Raw genomic sequence first — 17,591 nt, 5'->3', positions numbered from 1 at the left:
TGTAAATGTTTCAGGTTTTCCGTGAACCAGCTGACTGACAGCAGTGTGGAAGTTTTGGCTACAGAACTCATCAAACATAAAATTGTTAAGGTTTTGGGGTAATTTCTCATAAACTATTGAATATTAGCTTTGTATTTTCATGTGTTTTTTTACATTGGATATAATTTTTTATAGACATTTTTTCCTCTGTTAATACATTTATAGACTTTATAAGAATTACATCACAGATGTCGGAGCCAAACTGGTGGCACAGATCATCGACGAGTGCCCTCACCTCACCACCGTCAAGTAGGAATGCATTTAAAACCCTGTTTTAAACCCTGTTACTAAGCAGTGTTTCCTAGTTGCTTTCTTTCCATGTTTTCAGCCATGTTTTGTCTTGTCTTGTGTTTTTAATAACTTCATTTGATTTTCCTGGCTCTAGTCCGTTGTTGTGTTGTTTGTGTGGATGTACTGTCTTCCATCACAGACACACTGGCCCTCATTTACTAAATGAACACGCGACAGAAAACTGTGTCATTTCCACACAAAGCTTGCCATTGATCAGTGTGGGCATGAGTGGAGCCTACGATCAAAATTCATTTCAAGTCTTACCTCATGTACACAAGTTTTTTTGTTTTTTTTGTACACAAGATTTTGAGTCAGAGAACGAATCAACACTTTTTTTAAGCAAGGCAGCTTTTTTGACCTCAGCCTAGATCTAGATTTTACAGTCTCTCTAATTTATATTACATGTGAACTAATAAATTAAAGGCTATGCCTTTCTCACATTTCTTCTAGTTAATCAGTTTGCATGGCCTGAATCCCTTTTCCGTGGACGGTGTTGGAATATTGTTGGTACAGCATCGGGTTTGAATCTAACGCGACCTGTGCAGCCCAAGCCTGTAGATTCTTTTCAAAGCAATTAGGCTCAAAATTCTCCTTCTACCAAATTTCTACCAGAGGAGAGTGTTTCTAAAGTGTGACCTGTTCCCAAGTTGTGTAGCCGCTGTTTAGTAAGTCGTTTACATTGCTCAGTTGTTGGCAATGTAACACAGAAAAAATGCTTTCCCTTATCACGTTTATTATTTTTGCAGCCATAGGCTTTGCATTCCACCATTTTTCAACAATGTTTTGTCCTTGCGGTTACATCACGGTGTCAGAAGCAGTGAGCCAATCAAGATACAGGAAATCCATCAACAATACTATGTCATGCTGACCTTTGACTCCATCCACAAAATGGCAATATGGCTATGCCTTTAAGTGAGCAAGAATACAAAAGAATTTTAAAGCACTGCTTTATGCTACACAGTGTGACAGTACAGGGAGTCAAAATACATTTGTGCAAAATATGTAACATTTCTTGCCAGTGTTTTTTTTTTTTTTTGCTGCAGGTTCGCTTTAATGGAATTAACAGGATTTTTTATGTAAAATTAATTTCTCTTTCATTTGGAGATAGCTTACTTGTTAGTCTATTGGTGACATAATTACAAGTAAAATTAAGCAATTAAAAGCAATGAGTAGGCTAATGAATTTGCAGTGTGATAGGTTTGATACTTATTCCATCGTGGATTTAAACAAAAGCTTTGCCAGTCATCAAACCTAGGCAATGGCACGCATGGCCGTAGTCAGCTCTGAGGCCCCCGAGGTCCGGACCTCGGTCATTTTTAAGAGCTGAAAATACATTTTTAGGCTAAATATTCAACTGGATAAAAAAATAAAGAATAACATTAAAACGTCTCCATAAAAAGTGCATTGTTAATGATGTTAAACGTTGATTCTGTCTTCTGTGTGTGTTTGGTGTGTGCGGCTCTGAGACCAAGAACACAAAAGCGAACGAGCACGCGACTCGGCGGAGGAACGCAGTGCAGGAGACATGGGGTTTCCATGGGAACCATCAGCGCACTTTCATCAAGCTGTTAAATTTACATTTTCGAAGCAGCGCAGTTGTAGTCTGCCTTGTTTGTGATTTTTAAAATAAATCATTCGATAAGCCAAAGCAATAGAGTGGAAAGTTTCAACTTATGTTTGCCTTGTGTGACGGCTTTGTTCTCATCGCTGCTCAGATGTGGTAATTAAAAGATGGGCCAACGCCGGAGTACCTCACTGTGGCTTTATTTCCCGTCTGCATTCACAAAATAAACATTCGTTTCATGAGAATGGCAATCGCGACTGCACTCAAATCTACAAAGAAACGTAAAAAGAAAGTCAAGAGAAAGCTAGCATTCGCCCCATTGCGCATAGCTAACATAACGTGTTTCCCTCCAAAAAAAACCATACATCTTAGATAAAACATTAACTTGTCACTACTACAGCGCTACTTTCCAAGGATATCAGTTATACAACTTTTACAGAAACATGTGCATCCAAAGTTTTACAATTACATGAGCACTTTTATTAAGTGCATTTTATTAATTGCACTTTTATTCACAGAGTGCGCCGATGCCCAGCGCACCTCCAGCAGACTAGAGCTCTGACTGGAGAGTACAGGAACCGCAAGAGCTCAAAAAAAAGACACAGAGGTGATAGTAAATTATAATTGCAGCCGCGAAGCCTCTTATTTAACCTGAAGTGAATGGGTACAACTTGAAAACCTTTATAGCACATAAAAACCAGCAAGATAGAAAAATAGAGATTACAATATCTTAAGTATACAGTAATTTTGGATGAATTCACTTTATCTAAATAGGGTTCTTTTTAACTCCGTTACACTTGGATAACTTTGCCTAAAACATGGTGGTGTATACTGATTTTTTTCCCAGAATTTTTGTGTGTGTGTGTGTAACGGATGCCAGATTGTTAAAGAGGCATTCCACCATTGGATGTACTCTTTGGCATAAAATACAATATACTTTTATGACAACATGACTAGACAGAGAAATCTTTTAGCTTCAAAATGATATATCAAACATAATTTTTTGACAACGACAAGTATATTAATTTTGCGACCAAAGTCACCTACCCTTTTAATTTCCGCGCGGTAGTGAAACGTGATGTCATCGGCAGGTGCCCCTTCTTGTGTACCACGTGACGTATCCTGCCTCTCGGATTTGTCCTACCAAGCCTACTGCGCATGCGCGAAATCGCCTACTGCGCATGCGCGAAATCCAGGAGGGTAGGAAAATTCAACAGTAGTAGTGATGGGAATTTCGGCTCTTTTTCGGGAGCCGGCTCTTTTGGCTCTTCTTACTATAAGGAGCTGGCTCTTTCGGCTCCCAAACGGCTCCTGAGATTTTATTTTTGATTTAATTGCTGCAATTAACTAGTTAATTCTGATTCTATTTCTCCTCTCAGTTATAATCTGTCCTGCTTTTGAAAAGATCCTCTCTGAGGGGACAGATACTGCCACTATACACATCCTCCGTGCCATCACGTGTGTAAGCCGTGGATAGAGTGCAGCCTTGGTCTCCCACCAGCTTAGTGGGTCTGCGTTTCGCTGTAACAGGGGCTCCTTTGAATGGTAATAGACAACGCAAAGACGCAATCGGACAGCAACTTTTTTTTGTGAAAGTCTCTCTCTCTCTCTCTCTCTCTCTGAGGCACCTAAGGACAAAAAACTAATTCAGCTCCCCAACTCGGCTCCCACCGAAGAGCCGGCTCCCGTCGTTCACGTCAAAGAGCCGGCTCTTTGAACCGGATCGTTCGCGACTGACACATCACTAAACAGTAGTTTTGTCCTACCGATCAGCTGGGCTGATAGAAAATCGGTGAGTATTTCACGCATTTGCCGATTTTTATGTTTCGTGCGTATTGGTCGAGTCTTTGGCTGAGTCAAATAATTTGTAATGACTTGTGAATAATAAAACGGTCTGCATGAGAACTTGCTAATTGTAATGGCGTCATGTGTTCTGCGCATGCGCAGTAGGCTTCGCGCATGCGCAGTAGGCTTCGCGCATGCGCAGTAGGCTTCGCGCATGCGCAGTAGGCTTGGTAGGACAAATCCAAGAGGTGGGATAACTTTACAGAACACCGACACGTGGTACACAAGAAGGGGAACCTGCCGATGACATCACGTTTCACTACCGCGCGGAAATTTAAAGGGTAGGTGACTCTGGTCGCAAAATTAATATACTTGTCATTGTCAAAAAATTATGTTTGATATATCATTTTGAAGCTAAAAGATTTCTCTGTCTAGTCATGTTGTCATAAAAGTATATTGTATTTTATGCCAAAGAGTACATCCAATGGTGGAATGCCTCTTTAATGTATCTCAGTTCCATAGGCTACATGGTTAGGGTATCTTTTGTCTTCATTGCTTGGGCCAAATCAAACCATTAAACAAGCTTAAATTATTCTTACTCTTGCCACATACATGATTTTTTTTTTTCAAAACTGATGATATTCAGTTCAAACACCATTAAAAGTAATTTCAGGAATAGATCTCTTGTGTGACGTGTAATTCACCCTCTCATTTAAATATGTCGAAAATTTTTCGGCGCGCGCTTTGCGCATCACGGACCTCGGGGATTTTTAAAATGCTGGCTATGGCCCTGATGGCACGTGTGGCTCTGTTTGAAGACCTCGACATGTCCGGAACATGCAACATTTTATCAGAAGCATGAGAATTTTTTACGAAGAGTGATGAGTCGCTTTCGTCTCCCAAGGCATCCAGGACTGAAGTGTGGCAGCACAGGGGATGGAGGACACAACCATGAGCTGAGAGAGAGAATGAAACCTTCATATCTATCCAATCACTATGTAAGAATGATCAAATGTTGATAAATGTGGTTTCTGAAAGCCATTGTGATTTTAAATAATCACACCCCTAAATATTCTCGGTTTCAAGTCTGTGCCCTCAGACTTTACGACCTGGAAAAGTGAAACATGGCCAAGAAGAGAAACTTCTCCACCCTCAAAATAGAAGCTCTAACGTCTCAAGTCCAGTTGACCGAATAATTTCTATTTGGCAGCCTGGAAAGTATCATCATAGGACATCAGAAAAAGTATGAAAAGAAATCACTGCTGCAGTCAACAACATTTCCAGACAGCCAAAATCCAGCTGATATTTTAATGTGTAATTTATACATCCATGATGTGTATACCCTCTATACTGTATATAATAGTAGTATAATAGCTTATATCACAAATCTTTACATATAAGTGAAAAAATGGTTTAAAAAAACCTCACCAGCAAAAATTACAGAGTTGTGGAGCTTCTTTATTTCCTCATTTTAACGTTGTTTCAGATCAATCAGAGTCAGACAGCAGTGGCGGTCTTAATTCAGCGAGACAAACCGACTGGGAGCCACCAGATGTTAGAGCTTCTATTTCAAGGGTGGAGAAGTTTCCCTTCTTGGCCATGTTTTGCTTTTCCAGGTTGTAAAGTCTGGGGGCACAGACTCTAAACCGAGAATATTTAGGGATGTCATTATTTAAATCACAATGGCTTTCAGCCACCACATTTATCAACATCTGATCATTCTTATGCAGTGATGGGATAGATACGAATGTTTCATGTATCACATGTGAACCATGTCATACAATGATTTCTACACTTAGCGCTGTGCAGGTTTCTGTGCGAGATTGATAAATGAGGGCCACTGGGTCCAAATAAAGGACTGTGTGTATTTCTGTTGAATTCCCAATGACTTCACATCACTACTGTTTATAAAATGTAATAATAAAGATAAATGATTTGGTTTTGATGTGTCTAGGCTCGGGTGTAATCATATTACAGCCGTGGGTGCGACGTTTCTTGCTGAAGCTATTCGGAAAAGTAAATCGATCTTCGAAGTTGGGTAAAACAGCAACTTACAACTACAGAAGCACGAAGATGAAACCAGAATAAGCTAATAAAATTGTTCAGTTATGTTTTAACATACAGTTTTTGTGTTTAGCATGTGGGGGAACAGCATTGGAGACGACGGTGCTCATGCTTTCGCTGAGGCGATAAAGAACCACAGCAGTTTAACAAATCTCAGGTGAGTTTGATTATAAAACTATGTCAGGTTTACAGGCAGGATGATTATTAGAATATGAAAATAAACAGGAAATGATCTCACGCTAATGATAGTGAACATTGTTTTAATCAGAATTCACTTTAATGTGATGTTTGAGACTTAATATATTACCTGTTATTTAAAAATTTAAATAAAAATATCTTTTCCTTTCTGTAACTTTGTTACTGCTAGTTTGTCGGCAAACGGGATCACTTCTGAGGGAGGAACAAGTTTAGCGAGAGCCCTAATGCTAAATTCCAGCCTTCACATCTTCTGGTGCTCATCACATTCTTCACATCTCATTCATTTTAGTGGCACATGATGCCACATGTTCACTGTACTGCATATTAAATACATGTTAAAGTGCATGTGTGGTGTCATGTGCACATGTAGCATATATTAATATGTATTTAATATGGATATAAATAGGAATCCAGATGTGCATATAGAATGTAATTTACACTTTGGTATCTTTAAGGCTGATTCAAAACAAGATCTCAGATGATACAGCGGTGGAGCTAGCCAAAGCGCTTCAGAAGAATTCAGCGCTCACACACCTTATGTAAGACCCCACGTCTACCCTTGTCCCCTTTCCCATAGTTGAGTCCTCACAGTAATCTTAAAGGCCGTATCGTACTTTATCTGCTCCAGTGTGAGATGAAGATTGAGGTAACATCACTGTTGACTTCAGGAATTTCACTTGGACTCTCTGTTAAAGAACTTGCTGTTAAATTGTTCAGCAGTTGGTTTCCCAAAAGCCTCTTAATGCTAAGAGCATCTTAACTAGGAGAGAGAGAGTGAGTTCATTTTGCTGCTGGCGTGACCATTTAATGATGATCTTTGTGTTGCGATGCTTTTGGTAAACTCAGGCCAGTTATTTTTGTCTCTGTTGGATGGGTACAAAGAAAAAACCTTCAGGACACAACCCTGGAGTGTGTTATATAATAAACGCAACACTGTGTAAGAGTAATAATTTTTATTTATATTGAAGTGAAGCTGGCGGCATGGTGGTGTAGTGGTTAGCGCTGTCGCCTCACAGCAAGAAGGTCCGGGTTCGAGCCCCGTGGCCGGCGAGGGCCTTTCTGTGTGGAGTTTGCATGTTCTCCCCGTGTCCACGTGGGTTTCCTCCGGGTGCTCCGGTTTCCCCCACAGTCCAAAGACATGCAGGTTAGGTTAACTGGTGACTCTAAATTGAGCGTAGGTGTGAATGTGAGTGTGAATGGTTGTCTGTGTCTATGTGTCAGCCCTGTGATGACCTGGCGACTTGTCCAGGGTGAACCCCGCCTTTCGCCCGTAGTCAGCTGGGATAGGATCCAGCTTGCCTGCGACCCTGTAGAACAGGATAAAGCGGCTACAGATAATGAGATGAGATGGGATGAGATGAAGTGAAGTGAAGCTCCACCCCAGACAGGTTGCTTGCTGGCTCAGGATTATTTCAGAGTACAGAATTATTTATATCAGAGAACAGTGTGTTTTTATGAATTACTGTGTGTTGTGCCTTAATGCACTGATCTTACTGAATCTAAGTTTAAATGTGTGTGTGTGTTCAGGTTAATTGACAATCAGTTTTCTGCTCGTGGAGTTGAAAAGCTCACTGAAGGTCTGAAACACAACACAACAATTAAAGAAGTCAAGTAAGACAACACACACACACACACACACACACACACACACACACACACACACACACATTAACACAGTCAACAAACCCTAGATTTATGATGTAAATACAGGCAGTGCAACACTGGGATGGAGTTTTTCCAATTTGCATATTGTTAGAATATTCTGAAATGAAGGTAAATGTTTTTATTGCACCAAATATTCTGAATCTTGATTTATATCCTCATGAAGCATCCATACATGCAAAAATCTCCCTTGAGATTAAATTAACTATTAAATGAACTGCATCTTGTCAGTTACTGTTTTAGTGATGTGAACACACACACACACACACACACACACACACAGGTGTGATGAAAAAGGAGGGACTTATGATGCTGTTATTCTAATCACAGTTTTAATGTTTGTGTGTGAATGTGTGCAGTTTAAAGGGGAATCAGATTAGTGCAGAGGACGAGACACGCTTCAGGGAGGAGAAAAGACTTCGATTCTGCTGAGAGATTAAAAACCCTCTGAACCCAACTGATGAAAATTACATCCAAATTCATATACCCTATTCTCGGGTGAATTTCTCATGAAGTGTTGGATACACTCTGCGTCCATCTCCACACACCTTACTCTTGCTTTAATTGTGAACTCTTCACTGCATAGATATGAAACACATCTCAAGAAAGGGCAAAACCAGAGCTCTGTACAGAACCTGTACATACTGAAGTAATCACATTATGAAATCAGATCAAAAGTCTACAAAATAATATCTTTCCTCATTTCTTCACCCGTTTTCAGACTCCCGCTTCTCAGTTGAATAAATCACAAAGTCCATATTCACTTCACAACGTACCACATATCAAAATATCACTGGAAATTTCTGCTGTTTATGAGTCATTTCTCTGTGCAGCAAAGCTTTGTCGAGTAAACCAGTTTTGCATTCACAGCAAATAAAACAATGACCTTTTTCCCCGTTAGGCACGAAGCACATATTTTTGCAAATTGCTAAGTCACAGAGTTTCCCACCATCGTGGTTCTAATATTGCCAGATTTCAGTCAATCTTCCCTCAGTTTTACTTAACAGTGTGTGCCTACATGCAATCTGAATTATTTAAACAACATTTCCACCAACTGACTCATTCAACAGTGAATTTCCACCAACAGACTCGTATCATTTCTCTTCTTGGGCCCTCGTCAAAGCGCCCCAGAAGTGCAGTGAAATAGCCAATCGTGTATGGTTGCTAGGGAAAAATGATAAATATTTGGCCAATCAGCATCACCGAATTTAATGGTTTTGGGGCGCTGGAAATTTCGCCCCTGCTACAGAAAATGTATCTCTCTCTCTCTCTTTTTGGTTAGAGGTGATGTTCAAAAGTAGACTTTTGGTTCGTACTGGACAATAATCACATCTTTCTTGTCATAGTTTGTATTCACAACAAGTGTGTCAACACTGTGTTTCACTCCCTCTCTCTCTCTCTCGTTTCACAGAAATACACCGAGCTCAGAACACACACCTCATTTCATAGTCACTCTCTCACACAGAAATCTTACACTCACCTGAGAATCACACACACCACCTCTCTCTCTCTCTCTCTCTCTCTCTCTCACTCATTCACACTCACTCTCTCTCTCACACACACACTGTTGATTTGTATAGATTCAGCTGAAATCATTCCCTTGCTGTAAACGTCTCTCAATAACTTGAGTATTGTATTGTATTTGATACCGTTCCTTTTCAAAGCATAAATGGAGCCTAATCTAGCTGTAAATTGTTAATTTACTTTGTGAAACTGCTGATTTTGAGAAGGAAATTAAATTATTATTGTGGAATTGTCATTTTCTGACTGTTCATTTGAATGCTTATACTGGACTAGGAAGGGAAATCTATTGGCACACCAGCCCCACCAAGAATTTTTTTTCACTAGCTGCCACTGACTGCTTCATAATTTTCAAAGCAAGCTCCGGAGCTTCAGGTTCTCGGTTACATCGCTGAGTGTCAACCAAAAGATCAGAGTTCAGCCACCATTTTGATGCAAAGATATGGCGTTTGTTTACATGTGAATTGGAGTTATGACCGAGAATAAGTGGAATATTAGGCGCGTCTGCCGACTAATTTGAAACGATGCAGTAGGAGTCTTTCGGTATCTATTGATGTAATAACGTGTTTTGGACGAAATATTTTACTGAATTGGATAGTGTGGACCTTTCTCAATGTAACAAAAACATTTTTATTGGAATGGTATTAATTGGTGGATTAATATGAGGCCCATAGGTGAGTTACCTGAATTTTGTAATTGTTTGTTTGTTGCTTGGTCTTCTGACAGGGGCACTGATTGTATCTGCTGTTGTGATTGATTGTATCTTTAAATGGTTTACATCAATCGAATCAGAAGAACCTTGGCTTTCTAAAGATATGTGGCATGAGTACCTACTTAATATGAGATTTGCATACTTTTTCCGACAACCCACACACGGTCTTGACTGCCCATGGGCAGGCTGTCAGAACATCAAGGGGATAAATGTGAACTTATGAGCAACACATATGTATGAGCTATGAGTCATTTCTAAGTTCATTATAGTTTTAACTTGAACTGAAGTTATTAACTGTTCAATGTTGGAGACTTCAGTGCAAATTGTTCTTAGCAACTGCAGTCCTAAGGCTGTCCAAGGAAGAACATTCACAGCCATCCTTATGGTTCCTATGTGGTAACACTGACATTAATCTTATGGTGAGCTTTAGGCTGTCCATGTGGGGCTGTCCTTATCAGCATGAGTGCTGTTCAGCTGATGAGAACTCTAAGTACAGCATTTGAATGGATCAGGCAGGTCTGGACAGCAGAAGGAATCAGGATCACTGGTGTCCCAGGAGTAGCATGTGTAGCTCAGTGGGGAGGGGGGAAACACAGATTATTAAGTATACTCTTGTCCTGTAATGGATAAAGATGTACACTGTATACTGAGTGAAAGCAGGGACTCCAGTGAGACTAACTATGACAGCATAACTAAAAGGGAGAGCCAGAAGGTAACACAGGCATGAGGGAGCCCTGGGACATAAAGCAGCAGCCACTACACCATCAACAAATCTGAGTTAGGGGACTGACAGCATCCATACATCCCAGTTTACCAAAACACTCTATGCCTGAGGACCCTCCAGATCTACACCTTTACTTCATAAGCACTATTAACAAAAGGCTTGACTAAACAGATCTGTTTTCAGCCGAGACTGAAACACTGAGACTGTGTCTGATTCCCGAACACTACTTGGAAGGCTGTTCCATAACTGTGGGCCTTTGTAAGAAAAGGCTCCGCCCCCTGATGTAGCCTTCACTATACGAGGTACCAGCAGATAGCCTGCACCTTTTGATCTAAGTAGGCGTGGCGGGTCATAGAGGAGCAGAAGTTCACTCGGGTACTGTGGTGCGAGACCATTCAGTGCTTTAAAGGTCAATAGTAGTATTTTATAAACAATAGGAAATTTGATTGGGAGCCAATGCAGTGTGGATAAGACAGGGGTGATGGGGTCATATTTTCTAGTTCTAGTAAGGACTCTTGCTGCTGCATTTTGAACTAACTGGAGCTTTTTTTATGCACTTATTGGAACATCCAGACAGTAAGGCATTACAATAATCCAACCTGGAGGTAACAAAAGCATGAACTAGTTTTTCTGCATCGTGTAGTGACATAAAATTTCTTATCTTAGCAATATTTATGAGATGAAAGAAAGCTACCTGGGTAAATACTATTAACAAAAGGCTTTCAACAACAACAAAAATATCCTCAAACACTTAAAAACTGAGACTGTGTTGGAGTCCTGAACACTAATAGGAAGGTGGATCTATAACTGTCGGGCTTTGTAAGAGAAAGCTCTGCCTCCTACTGTATCCTTCATTCTTTGACGTACCAACAAAGAGACAATGCAGTGTGGATAAGACAGAGGTGATGGGGTCATATCGTCCGGTTCTCGTAAGGACTCTCACTGCTGCATTCTGAACTAACTAGAGCTTGTTTACAAACTTATTTGAATATGCAGACAGTAAGGCATTACAATAATCCAACCAAAAGTAACAAATAATGTACAAATAATTTTACCCAAAGGTACCATATACAGTTTTAACCCTCTGGGATCTGAGGGTATTTTCTGGCACTCTAATGATTTTGTTGTCAATTTCAACAAATCTAAGCAGTATTTTCAAAGTTTTATGACTTTTTTTTTTAATTCAGCACAAGTTCAGCCACAATAATATCTATGTAGTTTGTATGTCATGATTGTACTTTTAAAAAATAACAGATAAATGAAGATGTTGTAAAAAGCAGTTTTAGAACTGTGTTGGAATGTGTGAAAAAACATGACCTTACCTATTGTCTCGAACCGTTTTGATCACTGGAGGTGATTCTGTTCAGTCTTAGGAATGGATCAAGCACAAAAACTTAAATCTGCTCCATTGATTTGAACAATTAACTGGCCATCAAAAAAATTATGTCCTACTGTTTTGGGATAAAGGGTTGGCAGTGGAAGGGATATTCAACGAGAAGAGTAAAAATTTCCATTCCATTCAATGAGCAGAGTGAAAACCCCTCCCACTGCCAACTCTTAATCCCATGAGGTCAAGTGATCAAAACGGTTCATGCATTCCAACATAGTTCGAAAACTGCTTTTTACAACAGCTTCATTTATCAGGTATTTGACTCTTTTCAGTGTGTCTTGAAATTAACTCTTGTACTATTTTACTCAGTTCAGAGCCACAGCCAACTCTGTTACTCTGTTACACAGTTATTCTGTAATTTTGCTCCCACTCCAACTCCAAATTTTACTCTTTAAACTCAAAGTAGAGCAAAATTAACTATTTTTGAGGAAAATACTTTTAACTCTGGAAAAATTGCTCATTTATTTTTCATATATGCACTACAGTGCACACATATCAATTGATCTGCTCATCAGAAATAGAAGAAATATTTACACTTACATCAAGTCGAAGTAAAAAAAAAGTCACCACTCATCATCATCAGTTCTCAAGATTGAATTGAATTGCTGTCCTGAATCATGAATTGATTCGCTGTCCTGAAATTGAATCACAGTCCTGAATCATCCGAAGCCAATCACTTGGAAAAATCCAAGTGCCATCTTGAAACAAGTTTTACCTCCAAACAGCCTAAATTATGGCTGACAGATTTTATCCTGTTTACAGTGGGTGTTCCCACTGCGAAAGAGAAAACAATCGAAAGCAAAAGAGTGAAAGTGGCTATCATGCTATTACCATGGGAACAGTCTTTTATGAATGTGTAAGTGAGCTCTCAGCGCACTGACTCCGGTGTGACTGAGTAAGGGAGCAAGTTTTATGTTTCATTTAATTTAGGCAATTTAAAAACGATAATATTATTTGGCAGTGGGCACATAGGAAAGTATAAAGTTTTTGTCAATATTTTTATCATGCTTGTATGATAAAAACTCGTGAAGATATTTATCTAAATACCTGACCTACTCATTCTAAACCTGCCGAGCTTCGCCGGCAAAGCTCTTGACCCCAGAGGGTTAAACAAGCAGGGGGGGACACGAACGTGGGGGGGAGAACATGAATGCAGGGGGGAGAACACGAATGCGGGGGGGAGAACACGAACATGGGGGGGAGAACACGAACGCAGGGGGAGAACATGAACGCGGGGGGGAGAACACGAACGCGGGGGGGAGAACACGAACGCGGGGGGGAGAACACGAACGCGGGGGGGAGAACACGAACGCGGGGGGGAGAACACGAACACAGGGGGGAGAACACAGTGGGGAGAACACGAATACAAACACAGGGGAGAGAACACGAACATGAACACAAACACCAAACACAGGGGGGGAGAACATGAACACAAACACGGGGAGGGGAACACAAACAAACACGGGGGAACATGCACAGAAACTCATAATCTCTATTATCCATGCACAAAGACTAACCCAAGTTCAAGATCAAATCGGAATGGTGTGAATGCGACCCGCTGAGCCTCTGCTGCACTTAGAGTTTACAGTTTTTAACACCAATGTGAAACTGAGGTTTCATGATGGGCGGCATGGTGGTGTAGTGGTTAGCGCTGTCACCTCACAGCAAGAAGGTCCAGGTTCAAGCCCCGTGGCCGGCGAGGGCCTTTCTGTGTGGAGTTTGCATGTTCTCCCCGTGTCCGTGTGGGTTTCCTCCGGGTGCTCCGGTTTCCCCCACAGTCCAAAGACATGCAGGTTAGGTTAACTGGTGACTCTAAATTGAGCGTAGGTGTGAATGTGAGTGTGAATGGTTGTCTGTGTCTATGTGTCAGCCCTGTGATGACCTGGCGACTTGTCCAGAGTGTACCCCACCTTTCGCCTGTAGTGAATGTGAATGAACCCTTTATCATCACTAGTCACAAGTACCAGCGAAATTGACCATCAACCTTTCCTTACATACACACATAAAGTGGTGCTTGAAAGTTTGTGAACCCTTTAGAATTTTCTATATTTCTGCATAAATATGACCTAAAACATCATCAGATTTTCACACAAGTCCTAAAAGTAGATAAAGAGAACCCAGTTAAACAAATGAGACAAAAATATTATACTTGGTCATTTATTTATTGAGGAAAATGATCCAATATTACATATCTGTGAGTGGCAAAAGTATGTGAACCTTTGCTTTCAGTATCTGGTGTGACCCCCTTGTGCAGCAATAACTGCAACTAAATATTTCCGGTAACTGTTGATCAGTCCTGCACACCGGCTTGGAGGAATTTTAGCCCATTCTTCCGTACAGAACAGCTTCAACTCTGGGATGTTGGTGGGTTTCCTCACATGAACTGCTCGCTTCAGGTCCTTCCACAAAATTTCAATTGGATTAAGGTCAGGACTTTGACTTGGCCATTCCAAAAGATTAACTTTATTCTTCTTTAACCATTCTTTGGTAGAATGACTTGTGTGCTTAGGGTCGTTGTCTTGCTGCATGACCCACCTTCTCTTGAGATTCAGTTCATAGACAGATGTCCTGACATTTTCCTTTAGAATTCTCTGGTATAATTCAGAATTCATTGTTCCATCAGTGATGGCAAGCTGTCCTGGCCCAGATGCAGTAAAACAGGCTCAAACCATGATACTACCACCACCATGTTTCACAGATGGGATGAGGTTCTTATGCTGGAATGGAATGTTTTTCTTTCTCCAAATGTAACACTTCTCATTTAAACCATAAAGTTCTATTTTGGTCTCATCCATCCACAAAACATTTTTCCAATAGCCTTCTGGCTTGTCCACGTGATCTTTAGCAAACTGCAGATGAGCAGTAATGTTCTTTTTGGAGAGCAGTGGCTTTCTCCTTGCAACCCTGCCATGCACACCATTGTTGTTCAGTGTTTTCCTGATGGTGGACTCATGAACATTAACATTATCCAATGTGAGTGAGGCCTTCAGTTGCTTAGAAGTTACCCTGGGGTCCTTTGTGACCTCACCGACTGTTACACACCTTGCTCTTGGAGTGATCTTTGTTGGTTGACCACTCCTGGGGAGGGTAACAATGGTCTTGAATTTCCTCCATTTGTACACAATCTGTCTGACTGTGGATTGGTGGAGTCCAAATTCTTTAGAGATGGTTTTATAACCTTTTCCAGCCTGATGAGCATCAACAACGCTTTTTCTGAGATCCTCAGAAATCTCCTTTGTTCATGCCATGATACACTTCCACAAACATGTGTTGTGAAGATCAGACTTTGATAGATCCCTGTTCTTTAAATAAAACAGGGTGCCCACTCACACCTGATTGTCATCCCATTGATTGAAAAACACTTGACTCTAATTTCACCTTCAAATTAACTGCTAATCCTAGAGGTTCACATACTTTTGCCACTCACAGATGTGTAATATTGGATCATTTTCCTCAATAAATAAATGACCAAATATAATATTTTTGTCTCATTTGTTTAACGGGGTTCTCTTTATCTACTTTTAGGACTTGTGTGAAAATCTGATGATGTTTTAGGTCATATTAATGCAAAAATATAGAAAATTCTGAAGGGTTCACAAACTTTCAAGCACCATTGTACACACAAGGGGGAGTAACAGGACAGGAAGACAGGGATGAAAAGAAAAAATACAGAGTAACATGAGTAGAGGAGAGGGGAGGAGAAAAAAAAGCAACCCCCACACTATGCTCCTGTAAGGAGTACAGTGTGGGAACATTAAAAAAACCTCAGCACATAAGCACAAAATAACACAAGTACACTTTACAACATGAAAACTCGGGACTTGAGGGGGGGAAGGGGGAAGGTAGAGATAACCCAGCGCAAGCAAGCAGCCATCCCCTCCTGCAGCCATGATGGTGCTGGTCACGCACCTGCTTGTAACACTGGGGGTGAAGCAGTGACCACGGGAAGAGGGGGGAGGAATACAAGAGAGTCTAACAGCAGTGACCTCCAGGGGGAATTGTTCCCCAGCAACGGCCTTGGCCAAGGCCAGTGCTGTCTAAGGGAGCCGAAAGCAGATAAGACTGGACTTGTTTGGGTCGAGCAGACACATTCCTTTACACAACTACTCTGATTGTCCATACTGGCCTCTAGAATCCATTTTCCTCTGCAAAGCCGAAAGCTTCTCCATGATGTTTTAGTGGGCGGTGCATTGGGACAAAATGGCGGTGCACACCAGCAGTTTGTCAGGTCCTGCTGAAGTGCACGCAAACAAGCTGGCCAATTACCACCGTAAACCTGGTTTGTGTTATACTAATAATGTTACACACAAAGCTCGTAGAGTGACAGACGTAATCAAAAGACTTTATGTTTTAAATTATGTGTTTGCATTATTTCTACTATCTGTGCGCTGCTGCTACTCTAACCAACAACGGCCTAATGGCGACACTGAGTGTGCTCTCCACTGCAGCTCAAATCTCAATTCTTGGAGTCAATACATAGTCTATGCGAAACTTTTAAATAATGGCCGAGCAACTCCACCAACTACCGGGCTTACGATCTGAGGGACAGAGAGATTTCATCGGCCGCACAGAAAAATCATCTACCTGATGGCGATTCTCCTGCTGGCTGGTGATGTCCAGCTGAACCCAGGGCCCCATCATCTGGCCACTGGAGGGTCTCCGGATGCAATGGACTCTCGCCCTACGCTGAGCGGTCGGATGGCCTGCGGGAGACGCCGGCAGCTGCCGGAGGGCAACAATGGTGGGTGGAGTACCCTGGTTGTTCCTTGGTTGGGGAACGGCATTCCTGATTTGGTGGTTACATCTTCCTTTGCCAGCCCGCGGAGTGCTCTCCCTGTTCTGGATGTCACGGCAGCCCCGGTGGTGGTTTTCCCCTGGGTGCAGTGTGGAGAAAGCTCGCGTCCACAAATACCCGGTAGTGGTGAGTTCCAAACTTTGACTGCCCCGCTGTCACTAAGGAATACCAATCAATTCATGAACCTCAATAAACAGACTGTTTCAGGCCGACAACGACAACAGCAAAGCTTGAATCCGGCGATTAGGAAACACCGAAGAACGAACTTTTTTCAAACTCTTAATCATGCGAAAATTATTTGGGATCCATGCTCTAAACCTAAAGGATTACTAGGAGGCAGGGGCGATTGCTCTAAGACAACAAGGGAGGCTCAGCCTCCTCTAAAAATGATGAACATCGTGTAGGATGAATTGTGCTAGGCTTATGTTATAGCTGACCTTATAACATTGCTATTTCAAGGCAAGGCAAGGCAAGTTTATTTATATAGCACATTTCATACACAATGGCAGTTCAATGTGCTTTACAGAAGTAAAAACAAAAACAGTAAACAATAGAGAAATAAAATTACATAAAATAATTTTATTTTTATTCTAAATTAATTAAAAGAATTAAAAGAATTAAAAGAAAATAATAGGAATTTAAACAATTGTAGGTTGAATTGGGATTAATTAAATTATAAATTATGTAATAATTGATAATTAAATTAATCAATTTATAAATAAAGATCAGTCTCATAAAATCTTAAATTATTAATCTTAACACTCACCGTGAATGGTTACATTCAAGATTAATGGTAGCTCTGTATTAGATGGGAAACCCAGTTGTATACAAAAGCTAAATTCTGAA

General features: G+C 40.8%; 1 protein-coding gene across 3 annotated transcripts in view; it reads left to right on the top strand.

The window, feature by feature from the left end:
- The window catches only part of nod1 (nucleotide-binding oligomerization domain containing 1), a 38,917-nt gene extending 29,561 nt beyond the window's left edge, over positions 1–9,356 (top strand). For 2 of the 3 annotated variants that reach the window (XM_060900555.1, XM_060900554.1), the window contains exons 5-12: positions 15–98; positions 205–288; positions 5,634–5,717; positions 5,817–5,900; positions 6,111–6,194; positions 6,397–6,480; positions 7,469–7,552; positions 7,963–9,356. In XM_060900555.1, coding sequence (XP_060756538.1) covers positions 15–98; positions 205–288; positions 5,634–5,717; positions 5,817–5,900; positions 6,111–6,194; positions 6,397–6,480; positions 7,469–7,552; positions 7,963–8,035 — 661 coding nt within the window. In that variant the 3' untranslated portion in view covers positions 8,036–9,356. The remainder of the gene's footprint in view (positions 1–14; positions 99–204; positions 289–5,633; positions 5,718–5,816; positions 5,901–6,110; positions 6,195–6,396; positions 6,481–7,468; positions 7,553–7,962) is intronic. The other variant, XM_060900556.1, reaches the window with a different exon arrangement.
- Positions 9,357–17,591: the final 8,235 nt, after the last annotated feature.

This window comes from Neoarius graeffei, chromosome 19, assembly GCF_027579695.1.
Source record: "Neoarius graeffei isolate fNeoGra1 chromosome 19, fNeoGra1.pri, whole genome shotgun sequence".
In the NCBI taxonomy this organism is placed as follows: domain Eukaryota; kingdom Metazoa; phylum Chordata; class Actinopteri; order Siluriformes; family Ariidae; genus Neoarius; species Neoarius graeffei.
The sequence above is the reverse complement of the archived record's forward strand: the minus strand, read 5'-3'. Positions and strand labels throughout refer to the sequence as shown.